Below are 19,254 nucleotides of genomic sequence, written 5' to 3'. Positions count from 1 at the left end.
TAATTTAGGTACGACATTTAAAAAAACGAAGTCCTGCAAGGAGTCATTAAAGTACACACACACACACACACACACACACACACACACATATATATATATATATATATATATATATATATGTGTGTGTGTGTGTGTGTGTGTGTGCATACTTTAATGACTCCTTGCAGGACTTTTTTTATATGTATAGGATGTCAAGTTTTTTGGTGTAACTTTAACATTAAGTGTCTTGTATAGTAATTCAAGTAATTTGGATAGGATGACGCTGTTCTTCTAACATGCTGAAGCCAACACTTAAATGTGTTTGTGACTGCAGAAACTGTGACGGTGCACTCGTGGGGTCAATTACATCCAATTTCCATGTAAAATCCAGTGAAGTTTAGATTACCTGGAAAACAGTGCTATCTCCACGTTATCTTTGACTAAACAACTCTTTTGTGCTGTGACAAGGAGAACTCTTGCTTTTAGCAGCTCTTTCTTGGGAACGGTGTCAATATTTAACAGAGAAATAGTCACTTTCTTGTGCTGATCGGCTAGTCGGTTGCCTCTCAAGGAAACGTCTGCAAATATACAGCCTTTGTACATACAGTTCACTCTAAAAATCCCTGGAAAATGACTCAAATTGTTACTCAGAATTTCCATGCTTTGGTGCAAGCTAAGAAAAAAAAAACATGGAGGGGACAAGAAAAGCTGTAGAAATGGAAAATGGACCGAGGTATTGTTGTACACAACAAAAATACTTGGAAATTCAATATTATGAAGTGCTAGCATACATGAAACCATGCAAAATTCTTGCAAACACTGTTTGATGGATTAAAAAGTGAATCTTCTAAACAACCAAACCAAAGATTTCCATACAAACACCAAATAAACTTGGATTATCTGTAAACTCCATTTAGGAAGTGGGTTTACTAAAGGTTTGAAATGTTGCCAGGTTGTGGGTGTGTGACCTTGATGATGGGTGTTATTATCTGTTCTGCACATGATTGGCTCATTTAGGGGCAGGAATAAAATAAAACAGTAGTTGTAGAAAACAAACATTGTGGACAATTATTATTTTTTTTTTTTTTTTACTTTTTGCACTAAAATGAAATCATATTTCATAAGTCCTCTATCAGACATTACCAAAAACATACACAGAACAGGAATTAAATATATGCTTGCTTTTATTTCTCACTCTTTGGGAGACAATCCATTCACCCTTGATGCAGCACAATGCTGTAAAATGATATTAGTGGAATTTTGTAGTGGCAAAGAGATCTTATCAGACTTATTACCATAGATATACCATGTCCTCAAGGAAGACAACGAATAATATTGACAATAGTATACTGGATCTTAGAGATGTTGGCATAATTACCTTTTATGCTGATCTGAGATCAGCCTCCCAATGATTTAAGAATTTCTGTTAGATTGGTTTATTAAATTAAGTCACATTAAATAAGGAACTTCTTAATTTAAAAATAATGGCAAAATCAAGCCACCAATCTGTAATCATTTTTAGCGCAATGCATTTAAGATAATACTATTCGAATGCTTTAACTGAAAGACTAAGCATAGAGAGAAAATGCATGAATTTAGCACCCAAGCACAACGGTGAATAGAATACATTGAGCGACCCATTCTGGAAGGGATAAAATTATGTATGTTTCATTAACCCAAAATAGAAAGGAGGTCAGATTAGTGAGGAAGGTAATCCTATTTTCCTTATAATCGCTCCACAAATAGCAGTGAGGAGAGAATAAAAAGCTTCTGACCTCACCGAGTACGTCTTTTTTTTTTTTTTTTTGGTCTGTGTCAAAAATTACAATTTAGTATAGAATGAAATATTCTCCAAATACGGCCAATCAGCATGCAGGTTTATCATGACGCCCTCCTGAGGTAGGGTTAACACAGGCCAATACTTCTTGACCATATGCAACAGCGGAAACAAACCATGCTGCTAAATTACCTCTTGTTTCAAAATGTGCAATAAAATACTAAGTCGGTGGTATATTTTATTTGCAAAGTACGCACCCTTAAATGTTGGGGAATGGCGAGGACTTGTTTAAGCAAGTTTGAGCTTTTAAATGAAAAGGTTTCTTTATATATATACACTGCCATTCAAAATTGAGTATGTTAGGGGTCAGTATGTTTTTTTCCAATATTTTTGAAAGTCTCTTATGCTCTTGTGATAAGGTGAATTTTCAGCAGCCATTTCTCCAGTCTTCAGTGTCACATAATCCTCCGGAAATCACTGTGCTGCTTAAAATGTTTGATGAAACTGCGCTACATTTTTTTTTCAGGATTCTTCAAAGTTCAAAAGAACAGAATTTAGCTGTAACGGAAATTTACTGACACATTAGTTCAATTCAATGTGTCCTTGCTGAATTAAAGTATTAAAAAATCTAACCCCAAACTTTCAAATGGTAGTGTATATGTTTTATACATTTTTTGTTTCAAATTGACTTTAAAAGGGCTATTTTTTCATATATTTTTTCAGTAGGTATTATGCTATCATGATGACATTGGGATATACAGTATATCATATCGCAAGGTACTTGCCAGTTCTCAGCAGTTCCTTGGGCAACCATGACATCAAATGATCATCTATGACTACAGTACAAAAATATAACATGAATAATGAGCAAATAAAACATAGTCAAAAAGCATACAGTTTCAATTTCCCATGTCTCAAACATAGGATGCAGAACATCTCAGACACCTGCAGCAATAAAAGCATAGCTCCACCAAAAATGAAAATTCTGTCATCCTTTACTCGTGTTACCCTCATGTTGTTCCAAACTCATATGGTTGGCTTCCTTCTGTGGAACATAAAAGAAAATAGCTCAAACATCAGTTAACATCCCAATGAGGTTTGACATCAGTGGATGTTTGTGGCACCATAGTTAATGTGGTCTGCGTTTGTGTGCTTTGATCAGTGATTGGAGAGTAAATAATCCTTATTTAGTATATGCCAGATGAGTTGTATGGATTTATTTCATGTTAAAAATAAGGACTCTTTTTGTATGGTTTCACAAAGAACCTTTAACATCCATGGAACCTTTTCAGTTCTTTGTAGTGGAAAAGGGATCTTTAGATTATTAATATGAAAAAAACTGTTCTTTGAAAGGTTCTTTGGGGAGCCCAAAATGGTTCCTTTATGGAATCCCTGCAAAACTCCTTTTGGAACTTTTGACTTCAATATATGGACAAAGACAGCTACAGGATTCTTCAAAATATCTTATTTTATGTTCTACAGAATAAAGAGCATCGAGTTTAAGGTTGAGCTATTCATTTTTGTTTGAACTCTTTAAAAGAAACCCATGGTCACACCGTGAGGCGTCCTGTATATCAGATATACAGTATACCAGCATATCACAGGTAGAAATCCACAGGTGTCAGTGCAGGCTAATGCTCCTCACAGATACTGCTCACTCACGCATTAAAAACTGACTGTAGAATATCTACAGGCCGTAAACTTGTTAAGTGCGCAATGAAGGACACTTAACGCTGTTACGATATTAATGGGATAGTTCAGCCAGAAATTTACATTCTGTCATTATTTACTCACCAAATCTGGAAATGGAATATGTTTTGAAAAATGCTGATACAATGAAATTCAATGAGTACAGTGTTCTTTTGGACCCCATTGACTTTCATTATATGGACAAATTGGAATATCTTCTCTTGTGTTCCACAGAAGAAAGAAAGAATGTCAAACAAGTTTGGAACATCATGAGGGTGAGCAATTCATGGCAGATTTTTAGTTTTTGGGTGAACTATCACTTTAAAGTAGTCCTTGGGCACAAGATGAGGGATCCCGCAGACAAATGATCCTAGACGGGACATCAGCACCCCATTATCACTGGGTCTATGATCCATAGAACCTCAGCACTTATGGTCATCATTGTCCATCTGGTTCTATACATTATAAGTGTAGTCTGTCAGGTAATCCTTCAGCCGGTTCGGCAAAGGCAGTTCTTGTACCCGCCGTGTGGTTTTGTTGATGGCAATACGACACAGATGCTGTAGAGTCGGTGTGGCTGTGTACACCGGAGTCATGAGCAGCAGCTGCACAGTGCCATTGGATGGGGCGAGAGGCGTAGTCCTGCCCTTAGAAGACGTCCGGGACAGCTGCACATAGTGCTCCACGAGATGGACGACGCTGTCGAACTGCTTGAGTTTGGGTTTGATCAGCACCACAGAGTCCAGCTTGAACTTTCCGTCCTTGTATTCAATTCGCAGGTTGGTGGGTCCTGCAGATGTCATGGCAGAGATGGTGAAGAGATAGTCCCTCTGAGAGCTGTCTCGGACCAGAAACGTCCCCTCCGACGTGTCCTGCAGGATCTCCTTGGCTTCATTGGCTGTAAGGCTGCCCCAATACCAGCCTGCTTCCAAGAAAAGAAGACACAGAGATGGTCATACGTATCCTCTTCCACAGTATCTGTTTCAGTCGCTTGCTTGTGTAACATGAGACCCATAACGTGTCCCTTTAAAGACACGCTCACACGCATCACAGTTACAGTCATATCCTGGCTATCTGGCTGTTGTTTTATCAGGCGTTTCACTGCAGCAATTTTGGCTTTTCAGAAGAGGATGCAATGCGTCTTTCAACCTCTCAACTCTGCCCTGATTTAAAGAGCTCATTCACATCTGATAATGCAGCAGAAACCAAGCACCTCCGAAATGAGCTGTTAAATGAACGTTAATTGAAAACATTATGACAACTGTGGCGTAGCAAGACTAAACAAGACGGCAGAAATGTAAACATAAATTACATATTTTTCCGGAAAAACTGAACTAGAGCATCTTACATTTTTGATGGCAGTTGCTTGACAGATGTTCCCAAAAGCTGCTCACATTGTTTTTCTCAGCAACAAACAAACCTAAAAATGGATCTGGCTGCAGCATCATAATGTTGTGTTTCTCTTTTGTACAGTCAGTGCAGTGCTGGGCTAAATTTGCTCATGCACTTTATACCAGAAAGGGATGTGACAGAGACGCAAACCATTGAGGACAAATGTTCCAGCCAGACCAGGAAATATAACAAAAGTTTCATAGACATGATAATTTCACTCTTTTGTTGCACAAAAAGCAAACAAAAAATATAAACAGTAAAAGCTTTTTCAGGAAATTCACATAGTTCCTACTTAAATTCACTTGCATACTTCATATCAGGGTCAGAAACGGGGACTTGTTGGACAAAAGCCACAGAACGCAAAAAAAAAAAAAAAAAAAAAGTAATTGCAATGTCTGCTATAGTTCTCAATATTCTTTTCTAGTTGAGGTTGAATTAATTTTAAATACACTTCATACATAATATCTAATTATTCGGATTAATTCATGTATTCAATTCAGATAATGTCATACACCAATGAAAAACTGTATAATTTAATCTATACATGGTGAAAATTGCCCCTGAATGTATAAATTAATTACTGGATTTACTACGTTTTTGTTGACTTTCACTTCTCTGATATTTTCATTATTATCTTCTGCTCAAACAACAGCCCAGAAACAACACACCAGATGCAAAGCATGTCACACAATTGACTAAAAACATTAACAGCAGTCCTGAAACAACATTTTCAACTATTTAACATTCATAAAATCAAATCATATCTGCTTTGAATATATCAACAAACTCATGCCAAAGGTATGATATAGTGTAGACCTGCTGCTAGTTTGATTTATGAGATTAAAGTACACTTAAAACGACCTTTAAACATTTTATTGAAATTTTATATAGAAGGTTAATCTTTTTAAAATCGACTGTTATCACCTTTAACATCAAATTTGACGCATTATGATCATTCTTTTTAAATATATGAGTCACTGCCTGTGGCTGCGTTGCATACAACATTAATTCAGTGAGTGTTACAGGAGCAAATGAAGTGAGTATGTAAGTAAAACGAGCAGTTTACCAGTGTTTTTAAGGTCTCTCATGGCAGTGGCGATGCGACTCTGCTCGGACTCCGCGACTTGGGTTTCTGTTTGCGATCTCCTTTCATTCTCGATGCTTTCCGTGGAGTCGGATGAGTGACAGGTCATTGGAGAAAGGCGTTCTGCATCCAGTCAATGTCTATAATTATCCTTCAAAGACGACTAACTCTTACAATCGACCAAAACATGTGAGAAGTCATTTTGTTTGGTTGCGCCGATCTGAAAATACAAACATAATTTTTAACCCCACGTTTTGTTTGACGCTTTTTGTGTTCTTTTTTTCAATGCTGACATAATATTTCCATATTTGCCTGCTGCAAATTTGTTGATGTTTAAAAACTACAGTGTATCCATAAAACTGTGTTAATTGATGTCAAGTACAAGGAGTGCTGGTGCTACAATCTTCCTGAGTCTAAGACTAGAAAACGTTGACATGCATGCATTTATGCATTTATGGTAATCAAATTTACTTCTTCAAAATAATTATGTCATCCCACGTCACCCTCATTTCATTTTAAACATTTAAGTCAATAAGGCCACCGTATAGGAAAGGTTAAAAGCGTTTAAAATAACATAAAACAAGACAAATGCATGAAACAGCTAAACGAAATAGTGTGTGTTAGTTGCGCACTCACACAATTGTGGTAAGCGTATAGCAACACTGTCCTGTTTTGTTCAATATTTGTGTCTCCAGCAGAATAGAAAATGTTACAGCCCTTCCCGTCTACTCAGACATGGCATTTATAGTTTTCTTAACACGTAAATGAAAAGCTTGTGAACGTTATATAGCTATCACACTAAACAATAATGATACCTGTTCTGTCGTTTAACATTCATGATCAGAAATTGAGTTGAGACAGATATGAAATCATTACCTTACCTTAAAATTGGTTTGTCCTGCAAATCCTTAATATTTTGACAGTCTTCTGTCACCTCAGGAGGGTGGTCCTCGCATATGATAGTCATTTCACCCCTGTAGCTCATTTCTAACTGGTTATTTGAAATACTCTCATAAAGTGATAAATTAAAGTGGCCATGTCGTGTTAATCTCTACTGAATAATCCAAAGGTGTTCAGAAAAACTAATTTCTGTTGTTGTTGTTTTTAATTGGATAAAAGAGCGAAATGACAATCTTCATAAGCTTCATTAACATTAAAAACGTCTGTATTCTGTGTGAATGGCTCATTGCGCACGTGCATGAAGAATAAAAACAAAGGCTGCCTTTGAGAGACGCCAAAATACGCAGAACTGCCTTTACTAGGAAACTGCAAAGATAGTGTGACATATAAGATAAACGAGTGCATTTTCTCCTGAACGTGTAAATGCAGATACTTTTAATCTAAATGCACTAATCATATGATGTAGCTGCTATTCTGAGGCATAATGAATCTGAGGAAATAAAGCAGAATATATTTCGAACATAAACTTAAGCCTGAAAGGCGACAGTCGGAGAAAGCGCACAGCACTTACCTTTTGTCTAAGTGAAAGCAGTAAGCAATCAAGTCCAACGCGTTTCACGTTACAGACGTTCAATGGCACCATGGTTTAGATCCATCATTTATTATTAATGGGAAACACTGATCGGCTCACTGTCAAACGACCAGCACCCCCTGATGCTCAGCAGATCGGGATGCGTTTTTTCGTGTATTTGCATTGATTCTTTCCGGAGCGACACTCCACAAAAGGCGACACTATATGTCTCGCGCTGTCTGCAAGCGCACCGCGCGCACCGCGCGTCCAGACGCGTTCCAACGCGCGCCAAGCGAGCAGGACACATATAATTACTTTATACAGCCGTTTAGTGATATTCCAACGAATCTTTTTCTCTCTCTGTGTGTGTGTGTGTGTGTGTATGTGTGTGTGCGCTCGTAGTTAACTACTTAATCCTCATTTAAAAAGACTGGTATACAAAAGACTAATTTCCAGGAACTTTCCAGGAATCGTATCACGTGGTCAGATGTGCGAGCGCTCTCTTAAGGTCGTGCCAATTGGCTATTTTGTTGTTGTTTATTTGTTTTTGTTGAGATCTGCCAGACACATGTTTATATCACAATCCAAGCTGTATGTAATTATAATTTTATTATATTTAATATTTATTTTTGTTTGTTTTTACATGGAGGTTTTTCTTGTAAGGATGTTTTCATTAGAAGACTAATTTAAATATTTATTTTTATTTTATTTTTTTACATAAAGGCCTAATATCACAACCAGCAATGAAATGCAAGGGACAGACGAAATATAGTGCAATATGTTCAATATAGCACATTCCAAATCTATTTTATTGTTTATTATTCGTTTATGTTGTATTTCTGTAATAAAATGTTTATTTCTTTATAAAACATCTGTGATGGCCATGTTTTTATTTAGAATCTGTTACAGAATCTGTACAGGTTTTAAAGAAATTTACAGTTGTTGCTTTTTGAGATATGTGTGTTACAGAACTCCTCTTAGCCACAGTCACAACATGACAAGTGCTACCTTAAACTAGGAATTTATTGCCTACATATGACAATTTTGGCATTAGTGTTTGTGTAAAAACCCCATATTCACAATAAACTACCTATGACAGACAGACAGACAGACAGACAGACAGACAGATAGATAGATGGATAGATAGATAGATAGATAGATAGATAGATAGATAGATAGATAGATAGATAGATAGATAGATAGATAGATAGATAGATAGATAGATAGATAGATAGATAGATAGATAGATAGATAGATAGATCCTTATATATATTCTTGTATAAAGACAACATTAAAGGGCTAGTTCACCCTAAAATGAAAATTCTGTCATCATTTACTCACCTTCATGTTGTTCCAAACCTGTGTTAGTTTCTTTTTTCTGTTGAACACAAAAGAAGATATTTTAAATGTTGGTAACCAAACAGTTGACAGTAGCCATTGACTTCCATTGTATGTATTTCTATATGGAAGTCAATGGCTACTTTCAACTGCTTGCTATCTATTTAACACAGTGCTCAGAGCGGACTGTAAGTGCTCTGATGCCTTAGATGACCTTGCTCACACTCTTATGAAGACAGTTGGTATGCTTGTTAGTTTTAAGGACAGGTCATGTTACTTGTGTTTGTAAACCAATTAGTTGCTTTAAAACAAATAAAAGTGTGGTTCAGCATCCTCTTCTTTAGATAAAATTAGAAGGAAGCTCTTGGCAGATTAGCCTCAGATGACACATGGGCCTGTGTCCTCAAGTGGGTTCAGTCATTATCGATGTGTGCTTGCCACTAATTTCAATTTAAAGTAGTACATAACGCTTATATGTCAAAAGTCAAATGAGCCCAAATTTACCTATATATGCGTAATAGCTGTCAATGTGCTAAGGGTTCACTATTCAAATGTTCTGGACTATTGGCGGTCTGTATTTAAGCCTCTTTCAGCAGTTCTCCAGTGCAGGTTACCAGATCCTCTTGTAGCAATTAATGTTTCCCCATGCAGAAGACTCACCATCAATGGGTAAAGTCCCATAAATTATCACCATCAATGGGTAAAGTCCCATAAATTATTACCATCAATGGGTAAAGTCCCATAAATTATTACCATCAATGGGTAAAGTCTTTGCTTTTTCTTACTTGTTGGAATGCAGAGAAATACTACTAAAGTGGAAGGAGGCTGTTCCACCGGCAGCACTTTATTTTACAGTATGTGTACTTCCCTGGTATACATGGTAAATATCTTGTACCTACAGGCAAATGAGTGGTAACACAAGGTACTTACCTGAGGTGTATGTACATGGTAACAAATAAGAAACACGGCTGTACTTAACAGTCGTACATGCATGGTAATTAGTTTGTACATACAGACAAGTGTAGGTATGAACGGTCACTTACAGGTGGTGCCTGTACAAGGTAATTAATCAAATACTTTACTGTACTTACTAATGTATATACATGGTAAATATGTAGCACTTATGGACAAGTGGGTACAAACAGGCAGGTCCTTACAGTATCCGTATATGGTAACTAATAAGATACAGTATCCGTATATGGTAACTGCTGCCGTTCCACCCATTTACATCCAGTGGATCAGAGATCTTGCCTCCACCTTGCAAAGATCAGGTAGACTACTTATAAAGAGGATCTGAAAAAGATCTGGCACCCCTTTATTAATTATTTAGATTGTTCTAAATCATGCACTATTATTGACTAAATATTCCTGTGTAGCCCTAAATGGATGTAAAACCAGTTTATTTGTTTATTTATTAGCCTGTATACATGTACATAACTGAGTGTATGTGTGCATATATTTATATACATTCATATTTTCAATTACCAATTATTATTTTTTTACTGTAATCGTTCGCCTTTATCTTGGTTATACATCTCTGGGGTTGTTGCCTTATAGCGACCTCTTTTGGATGTTGTAAAGTTTACGTTAGTTTTCCCGCAAGATAAATAAATAAATAAATTATTGTGAAGTGCAAAGAATTGTTACTGTTGTTTTATTTATAACTTTTTGAAACAAATAAATAAAAATTTTTACTTATATTTTCGTTAAATTGTTTGACCACATTTTCTCCCTCTGTATGTTTTTTTACTATGCAATATATATAAAATAAAGCATATCTGTGGTCTTCATGGCGGATCAGAAGCTCCTCCTCCAGGCCGGCAGAGGGCAGCGCTTCACTCGCTGACCAGTGACTCCGATGTGACGTAACGCACGCGGCAAAAACAAAAATGACGTACGCGCGGGATTTCCCCAAAGACTAGATTTATTTTTTGCTTTTTGAGACAGGAGCTGCAAGAGATTATTTTTTTATCCAGCAACCGTTTCTTATTCGCATACTAAAGGTGAGTATATTGGTATTTAAGTTATATTTGACCGTCGCGCTGGAGCTTCAGTGCTGTGAAGCTGTTATTGTTGTTTAGCTGGTTTAAATTAAATATAGCTTACAGTTTAACAGTGCTTCCGACTTGTTACAAAAACCACTTTACATTTAATGGTGATATTCAGGTCTATTTATTATGCGTGTAGTTACTAGACAGCTAGCAAATCTCCTGTTTACACGTAACTTACTGTGATTCAGTAACAGCGGAATAATCGCTTCTTTCAGATGTATCTGGGTTTTGTTTTTGTGTTTTGACTGTACAGTACAGTACCGTAATAAAACAGAGCTTATAGATCAATCAAATACAACATGCAGCTTTTTTTCCTTTTCTAAATGAAGAGGTCTTGTTTTAGCTAAATCATTCTTGATATATTTGGTGGATGGTAGTTAATTAGACGTGTTAATTATAAATTATCTGAAATATTGTTTGCAGGGTATTTTGGAAATACATGGTCATGGATTCTGCAGAGACGAGATATGGCCATCTGCTGCAGCCCCTGCGAGACCTCACCAAGAACTGGGACATTGACCTGGCCAGCCAGCTTGGAGAGTATCTTGAAGAGGTGAGAAAACAGACTGATCAAGAATCAACTTCATTTATTTAGGTAAAGCTTCATTTTCTAGCCTAAGTATCATATTGTTGATGTTGTCTGTGTTGACAGCTGGACCAGATGACCATTTCATTTGATGGTGGGAAAACCATGATGAACTTTGCAGAGGCTGCACTTTTAATCCAAGGATCAACATGCATCTATGGCAGAAAGGTAAATTATTTGATGTTTAATGTGTATGTTACAGTGATTAATTTCACTGAAATATAAATTTAGTGATTTTCAATAAAGTAAAAATTATCTCCTCTACCTTTGAAGTACATTGTCATTTATTTTTTATTTATTTTAGTTAGTTATTTTAATAAAGTTTTTATGTGTATCAGAAAGATTATTTTAGTGTTTACTCCCCCCCCCCCCCCCCCCCAAATTAAAGGAATAGTTCACCCAAAAAAAATAAAAATTCTTAACATTTACACACCCTCAGGCCATCCAAGGTGTAGGTGAGTTTATTTCTTCATTGGAACAGATCATTACATTACTTGCTCACCAATGGATCCTCTGCAGTGAATGGCTGCCGTCAGAATGAGAGTCCAAGCAGCTCATAAAACCATCACAATAATCCACAAGTAATTAGTAATTCACATGATTCCAGTCCATCAGTTTACATCTTCAGATTCAAAAAGATGCATGTTTGTACATTATATTGTTTTCTCCAGTAAAAAAAGTCATCTCGTCTGAATCAGGAGAGATGTATGCACAGAGCAAGCGACTTTCTCACTGGAGGTGGCATTATTTTATTATTGCATTGGCATTATTTTATTATTTCTCACTGGAGGTGGCATTATTTAGTCTTGTATTTTGGCCTGGTATTAAAACGCATTAATGATGGATTTGTTTCTAACAAACACACAACTTTTCACGTCAGTAGGCATTTATTGATGGACTGAAGTTGTGTGAATTACTTGTGGATTATTGTGATGCTTTTATCAGCTGTTTGGACTCTCATTCTGACGGCACCCATTCACTGCTGAGTATCCACTGGTGAGCAAGTGATGTCATGCTAAATTTCTCCAAATCTGCTAGAAGAAGAAATAAAATCACCTACATCTTGAATAGCCTGAAGGTAAGCAAAATTTTATTTTTGTGTGAACTAATCCTTTAATATGTCACAAACTTAAATTTATGATGGCAAAAGACTTTTTCTTTACAAAATTATCTGTTTTGAATTTTTAGGTAGAGCTCCTTCACACTCTGGTGTTTCAAACATTAGATTACATCTCTAACAAAAACAAGAAGTAAGTGTTATTGTTCTGGATCTTTATATTCTGTTGAATCGGAGGGTGGGTTTGTTGTCATGCTGTTTGTCTTTGTTTCAACAGACGTGACAAACAAGGTTCTTCTTCAGATGGTAACCAAGAAAAAGACCCTTCAGGCAATGAAGGAGATGATTGTGAGGTGCGTAAATCAGCAATAATACTTATTAATTCAAACAAAAAAAATATAAAGTTTATATATATCTGTGTGAATAATTGAGTATTTTTGATGCAGTTTGATGAGATTGAGCAGGATGAAAACGTCAACTCTCAGAATATAACGATGAAAGATCCAACAGAGGTGAGTTGGTTTTCATTTCAGAAGTTTTTATTTCTACAACTCAATGTGTATACTGGACATCCATACTATTCAGTGTCTGTGTCTTTGACTGGGAAAAACTGCGAAAAATTATAAAAAATGAAAAATTGTGATATTGACTAATATTAAAAAAAAAAAAAATCTATAAATGTTCTGCAGATTAAGTTGTTGCATAGCACGTGAGTTTTGGTTTGTCGTTTTGTTTTGTTTTTCAATGGGGACTAATTCTTTGATATTCTTTTTTAGCCAGTGAAGATTATCCGTCTCCCTCCTGAATCTCTCATTCCTGTAGAATCACTTGAGAAACAGAAATACCCCCTTCTCAGGTAAAGACACTGACCCACGCAAACAAAGAAAATGTTTGCACACTGTTTAAATTGTCTAAACAAGTGACTCATTTGCTGGGAATTAAGTTCATACTCAGAAAGAACTAAAAATGCTTTACCAAAATGTTTAAATGTTATCCTCTAGCCTCAAAGGGGAGCTTCTTGGCAGCTGTAAGGATTTTCGAATGAATCATTTCACCATGGACGAATCGGGATTGATGCGTCTGGGCTCTTCCTACACTCACTTCCTCAAGGAGGTCGCAGAAATCCAGCACAACTTCTCTGTACATGAGCCTGCGCCCTTAGACAATGGTGAGGACACATACTTCTTGTGTGCAAATCTCTACAGATATTTTGCATTTATTACATTATTATTAATTTTTGTTTTTTTATGTTTCAGTAGTGTCTAAAGGTTTGAGATCAGATGATTAGAACTTATTAAAAAGTCACTTTATTTTCATCAAAGAATCCTGAAATAAATATATTACAGTTTTCTTAAAAAATATGAATTGGCACAACTGTTTTCAACATAAAAATAAGAAATGATTATTTTGTACCAAATCAGCATATTAGTATGATTTCTTAAGGATCATGTGACACTGAAGACTGGAGTAAACGCTGCTGAAAATTCAGCTTTTCTATCACAGAAATAAATTACATTAAAATAGAAAACCCTTCTTTTAAGTTGTAATTTTATTTCATAGTAAATATTATATAAATATAATATTTACTATATTATAATATTTATAATATTTTTTCTGTAGTTTTAATCAAATAAATGCTGCCTTTGTGAGCCTGAGAGACGTCTTTCACATTTTAAAAACTCTTACTGACCCCAAATTAAACCTGAACCTTATTTCTATTTCAAGATTAATACATTACCACATTGATCTATTTTGTTTTTGTCTTATCATTGTTATGTGGTGTCCAGATGGTGTAGCTGAGATTAATGGTGGAGAAGATGAAGAAGATGGTGGCGCAGAGGTTCTTCCTCCACTGGAAGATCATGGGATGGAGGTGGAGTCTGAAGAATGGGTGGAAAGACATCAGGTACCAAAACAGTTTGTGTGATTTAAATATTGATATATTTAATTTGATAGATCTGATGAATATAATTATTAAAGTTTTCCCTTTTTTAATTGTTCTAGGCCCCTAGTGAGGGGAGGATGTTAAGACCGAGACCTGCAGTGCAGCCAATTCCAGAGGAACCCAAGCAGCTCAAGGTATAGAGCGATGCAATGACACAAAATATAAATTTTTTCTTCACACTTACACTAAATCAGTCAAGTAAACTCATTCACATGTAGTACATGTTAAAATGTCAATATGATCTTGGTATGTTATGTTGCTTTCTGTAATACATGTTGCATTATCATGTCCTTGTGAAAGTAGTCAATTGCATGTGCATATATCCAGGAAATTGTGGACCCTTGGAAATGGCATGATTCATATGCTGCATTTGGGGAGGACAAGCCTCTCAAAACAGGTGTGTGCTCAATCTAATGTTCTTCTGTGTGTCTTGATGTTTTTCCATTAAAATAACTAATTTATAATGGCTTCTTGCTGTTGGACTTTTATTTTCTTCTCTGCTCTCTAGGGAAGTGTTATAAAGTGCCAGCTGGTCTTGAAGAGTCTGGAAAGAGGAAGAGGAAGGGTCCTTCAAAACTTCAGGACTTTGGGAGCTGGTACTCTAAAGCCTGTAAGTTGTTATCAGGCTGTTGTTTGAAAAGGAATGTATGGCATTACTGTTTGGATGAATTAGAGTTGTTTTTTTCTTTTACAGTTGAGACTGCCGATCGCAAGCTTAAGAATGGACCTACTTATCCTGGTAATGCTTTCAGACCTTGTGCTATATAAAATAAATTTTCTCTAAAACGGTGTTGAAATTTATACAAATAATGTTTTTTTTTCTAACTGTAGACCTTAATTACATCTTTGTGAGTAAAATGGGTCAGCGTCTGAAAGCACAGAAGCAGATTCTCAGGAAAAGGGTAAGAACAAATTTAAATTACTTTTCTATTTATCTACTTGTTTTCTTTTTATTTATAATAAAAAAGCCTTGCTACACGTACTGCGTTAGGCTAACCGAGACTTGTCACAGCATTTACATATTATTGCTCTTTTGTTGGTTTTGATTGGTTCTGTTGTCCTCATTTGTAAGTCGCTTCGGATGAAAGCGTCTGCTAGATGACTGAATGTAAATGTAGTATCAAGTGACTGAAGACTGGTGTGATAAAATTTAGGCTTTACCATTATAGGAAAAAACAATTGTTTTAAACTGTGATCAAATTTCACAATATTACTGTATTTACTATATTTTCTATATCAAATAAATGCCTTGCTGAGCATAAGAGACTTCTTTCAAAAACATAAATCTAACTGACCCTAAACTTTGAACAGTAGTGTATTTGTGATGTGTCATGTAATCTGGGGTATTTTCTGTTTTAGGGTGTTTTTGTCTCCGATGAGGAGTTAAAGAAAACTTACTTGGAACCAGAGAATATTGAGGACCAGGTCGAGGTTGTCCGGCATCCAGACGAAGAGGGTGAGATGCACACACTAAAAATGATCCAGCCCTAGATTTTTCTCCTACACCATAAATTGGCATTATTTGCCTAGAACCATTGATTAAAATGCAGCAAACATAAACATTTTGTGGTTATTCCCTCAATTTTATTCAGGTGAGGACTTTTCAGATGAGGAACATGACAACTTGGTAGATGATCTTGAACCTGCGGAGCACCTTGGTGAACAGGAGCAAATTTTCCATGACTTGCATATGAGCCGGATGAGTTATGAAGATCTGGTCAAGAAGAGTGTGGTAAGAAAGCTTAAGATCGATTTCCAGGAAAATAATGATTCATGAATTGGACAGTGGTAGTTTATTCTTTCTGATTTTTGTCTGTATGTAGGACCTGTTTCTGGTGAACTCTCAGAAGTATGCGCAGGAGACTGCATTGTCTCGAAGAGTCAAAGAGTGGGAGGATGGAATCAACCCTCATCTTGCTGCTCAGGTAATGTGGGATGATTGCAAGGTTTCTGTAAGCGATTCTAATGTTTCTAAAAATGTTCAGCATAAAAAATAAATAAATGTTGAGCAGAGGTGGGTAGTAACAAGTTACATTTACTTCGTTACATTCACTTGAGTAAATTGTTTGGGTAACTAATACTTTTAGAGTATATTTAAAAATGGGTACTTTTACTCGTACTCAAGTTCATTTTTAGTGAAAAAACGGTACTTTTACTTAGTTACTGTGGGCGACGCTCCTCTCGTTACTTTATCTTATTGCAATACGTAATAATAAAGTTAAAAATGCTTCAGTTTATTCCAAACGCGCCGTCTACTTTTCTCTGGGCAATGAACGATGCCCATTCGCAAATGATTCATTCTTTTGAGTCAATTCTGTTCGAAGGCTCGAACAAACCTGTTGGCAAACCAGTGAATCGGTTCGTGAATCAGTTTGAATGATTCGTTCAGTGTCGTCTGAAGCGGTTCTCTCTCAGATAACAGAAAGTTTAAGAACATCAAGAGCGATGAAGACGTGGCTTTGGATCTACAGTCAGTTGAAAGCAAATCTGCAAAGGCTACGGTTTGCTAGCTATGAAGATCTTTATTAGATGAACAGTGCTGTCGGTTCCACAGGTATAGATTCGATTGCACTGACTACACGATACCACTATGACATTACCAATTAGTTATAAATGCACCTTATACATTAAATACAATCCGGAATTAATTAATTAAATAAGCTGTCACAGAGTATGAAATGAACACCCGCCAAACCCGCGTTAGTTCCAGTAGGAATGCCTTTGCTTAGACACAATTAATATTGATATTTTCACAATATTTACGCTTGCAGAAATAAAGGCCACATTTGTTTACATTTTGCGGAAACAGACGGAAGAAGATCCGTCATATGCATTTATTTCGTTATGTTCAGATGTTCTGTAGCGGTCTTGTGAGGAGATTTCTGTCTTCTCCGTATCAGAGGTTATATACATATATAAATAATACATAATAATTCATTAATAACAATTAATATACTTTAAAATATAATTTAATTCAGTGATGCAAATCTGAATCTTTATCAGCTGTTACTCCAGTTTTCAGAGTCATATGATCCTTCAGCAATCATTCTAATATATTGATTTATTATCAGTGTTGTTGAAAAAAACAGCATATGCTAGTTAGGTATGTTATGAAGCTGGGATGCTGGTTTATGCTGGTCATGTGCTGGTCTTAAGCTCAAACCAGCATCCCATGCTTCAAAACATACCTATACCAGCATATGCTGGTTTTTTCAACAGGGATTTGCAGTTTTTTTTTGGAACATGTGACATTTTGTTAAGGATTTTTTTTTATGAATAGAAGGTTAAAAGAACAGCATTGATAATAAATCAACATATTGGAATGATTTCTGAAGGATTATGTGACACTGAAGATGGCGTAACGGCTAATAAAAATTAAGATTTGCATCACTGAAATAAATTACATTAAAAAAATATATATTTTGAACGGCAGTGTGTATGTATATATATATGTGCGTGTGTGTGTGTGTGTAAATTGTATCTAAATATCTATCTATATATCTAAATAAAAATAGACTATATTCAGTATATGATCCAAAGTAACTAGTAACTAACTACTTGAGTAGTTTTTTTTTATCCGATACTTTTTTACTCTTACTCAAGTAACTATTCAGACTATTACTTTTACTTTTACTTGAGTAAATATTTCTACAAGTACTTTTACTTTTGTAGTTTTTGGCTACTCTACCCACCTCTGATGTTGAGAAATATATAGGTTGAAGTTTAACTCCATTAAATGAGTGTCTTACATTTTGTGTACAGGAGACCCGTCCAACTTTTGACATCCATGAGTATGGAGACAGAATTGTCCAATCACTCTGTAGCGTGGGTGTGAAAAAATCATTTGCCTTCATCGTCAAAGGCAAGGAGAACACAGAAGCCTGCAGATACATGCTTGCTGCGCTACAGCTGGTGGGTATAAAAAGCAATGACTGCCGGTACTATTTACCTGAGGCTGAGAGTCTAGTTATACATTACCAGTAAGATTGTTTGTGCCATTTTGAGCAACTTCTATTTCTTTGACTGAGATTTGTATCGATATTTGTGACATTTAAGTTAAAACATAACCTTTTAAAACAAAAATGTCACCTGATGCTACTTTTGTGTTACAGGCTAATGATTACACAGTGGAGATTGACAAGAGAGATGGGCTTGAAGAGAGCGTAGATACTATGGAGCTCACGTTGCTTACTACAGAGAGGGCTCATGAACGTCTCAAAACCTACAACGCACCCTCTGCTACAGATATTCCTTGACTTTGTATTTTTGTTTATTGCTTATTATCTCTTACCTTTGGCCCCAAGCAGAAACTATTTATCACCGACAATGTCAAAGAGATCAAATCCACACAAAGAATTTCTATGCTTTTCTATTCTAGGTCTTTTTTTTGTCTGGTAATTCCTGTATTCTGATATCCAGCACTGTACTTAAGATTTCAGTTTGGCCTTTAAATATGCTTGGATGAATCGGAGTCTTGAGATGAAGAAATAACAGGTGTTTGAGACCGGCTTTGCATTTTAAGAAGCTAATATGTCACATTTCATCAGCTAAAATTGTGATAAAAGTCTGTAAAATGGTTAAAAAGGTCTGTTTCTATGCATTCTTTGAAATTTGGACTTTTTTCCCCATTTTCATCTCTTAAGTAAACTGCATGTCTGTACAGTTTCTAAACCAATTTTATAGAATTATAGGCGACAAAAATAAAATAAAAAACAGTGCTGTACTATTTAAAAAGTCATTTTGTGTGTGATGCGAGTAAATAGCAGGTGCAACTAACATTTAGTAGGAGTAAGGTATATGAGAACTGTTTCTGGATTTTTTTTGTGAATTATAGTTTAGATCAATAAAAGTTTTTATATGTACTATAATTATATGTACTGTAGTT

The 19,254-nt window shown here is 35.8% G+C and overlaps 2 protein-coding genes across 8 annotated transcripts; one reads left to right on the top strand and one right to left on the bottom strand.

The window, feature by feature from the left end:
- Window positions 1–1,147: 1,147 nt before the first annotated feature.
- LOC306858706 (suppressor of cytokine signaling 2-like) lies at window positions 1,148–7,839 on the bottom strand. Of its 5 annotated transcripts, none has more exons than XR_013783222.1 (4): window positions 7,393–7,839; window positions 5,904–6,141; window positions 2,426–4,367; window positions 1,149–2,093 (listed from the first exon to the last, which is right to left on the bottom strand). XR_013783222.1 is itself a non-coding variant. In XM_079399368.1 (4 exons), exons 3-4 carry the CDS (start codon window positions 6,028–6,030, stop codon window positions 3,901–3,903), a joined length of 594 nt encoding a protein of 197 aa, XP_079255494.1. In that variant the 5' UTR covers window positions 6,031–6,141; window positions 6,803–7,311; window positions 7,393–7,809; the 3' UTR covers window positions 1,149–3,900. The 5 variants fall into 5 exon arrangements, 3 of the variants coding, with proteins under 3 accessions (XP_079255493.1, XP_079255494.1, XP_079255492.1); XR_013783223.1 differs by having other exon boundaries at window positions 6,803–7,401; XM_079399368.1 differs by adding an exon at window positions 6,803–7,311 and having other exon boundaries at window positions 1,149–4,367; window positions 7,393–7,809.
- A 2,742-nt stretch (window positions 7,840–10,581) lies between these two features.
- On the top strand, window positions 10,582–19,105 carry LOC306858351 (condensin-2 complex subunit H2). Of its 3 annotated transcripts, XM_079398854.1 has the most exons (20): window positions 10,582–10,733; window positions 11,205–11,334; window positions 11,434–11,535; window positions 12,313–12,445; window positions 12,556–12,617; window positions 12,702–12,777; window positions 12,871–12,936; window positions 13,201–13,280; window positions 13,426–13,592; window positions 14,212–14,330; window positions 14,429–14,503; window positions 14,697–14,766; window positions 14,878–14,979; window positions 15,064–15,108; window positions 15,201–15,271; window positions 15,729–15,825; window positions 15,962–16,101; window positions 16,193–16,294; window positions 18,132–18,281; window positions 18,482–19,105. In XM_079398854.1, the coding sequence occupies exons 4-20, from the start codon at window positions 12,380–12,382 to the stop codon at window positions 18,623–18,625; spliced, it is 1,632 nt and encodes a 543-aa protein (XP_079254980.1). In that variant the 5' UTR covers window positions 10,582–10,733; window positions 11,205–11,334; window positions 11,434–11,535; window positions 12,313–12,379; the 3' UTR covers window positions 18,626–19,105. The 3 variants fall into 3 exon arrangements, with proteins under 3 accessions (XP_079254980.1, XP_079254978.1, XP_079254979.1); XM_079398852.1 differs by lacking the exon at window positions 12,313–12,445; XM_079398853.1 differs by lacking the exons at window positions 10,582–10,733; window positions 12,313–12,445 and adding an exon at window positions 10,767–10,885.
- The last annotated feature ends 149 nt before the right edge of the window (window positions 19,106–19,254 follow it).

Source organism: Barbus barbus (genome assembly GCF_936440315.1).
Source record: "Barbus barbus genome assembly, chromosome: 39".
In the NCBI taxonomy this organism is placed as follows: Eukaryota; Metazoa; Chordata; class Actinopteri; order Cypriniformes; family Cyprinidae; genus Barbus; species Barbus barbus.
The sequence above is the reverse complement of the archived record's forward strand: the minus strand, read 5'-3'. Positions and strand labels throughout refer to the sequence as shown.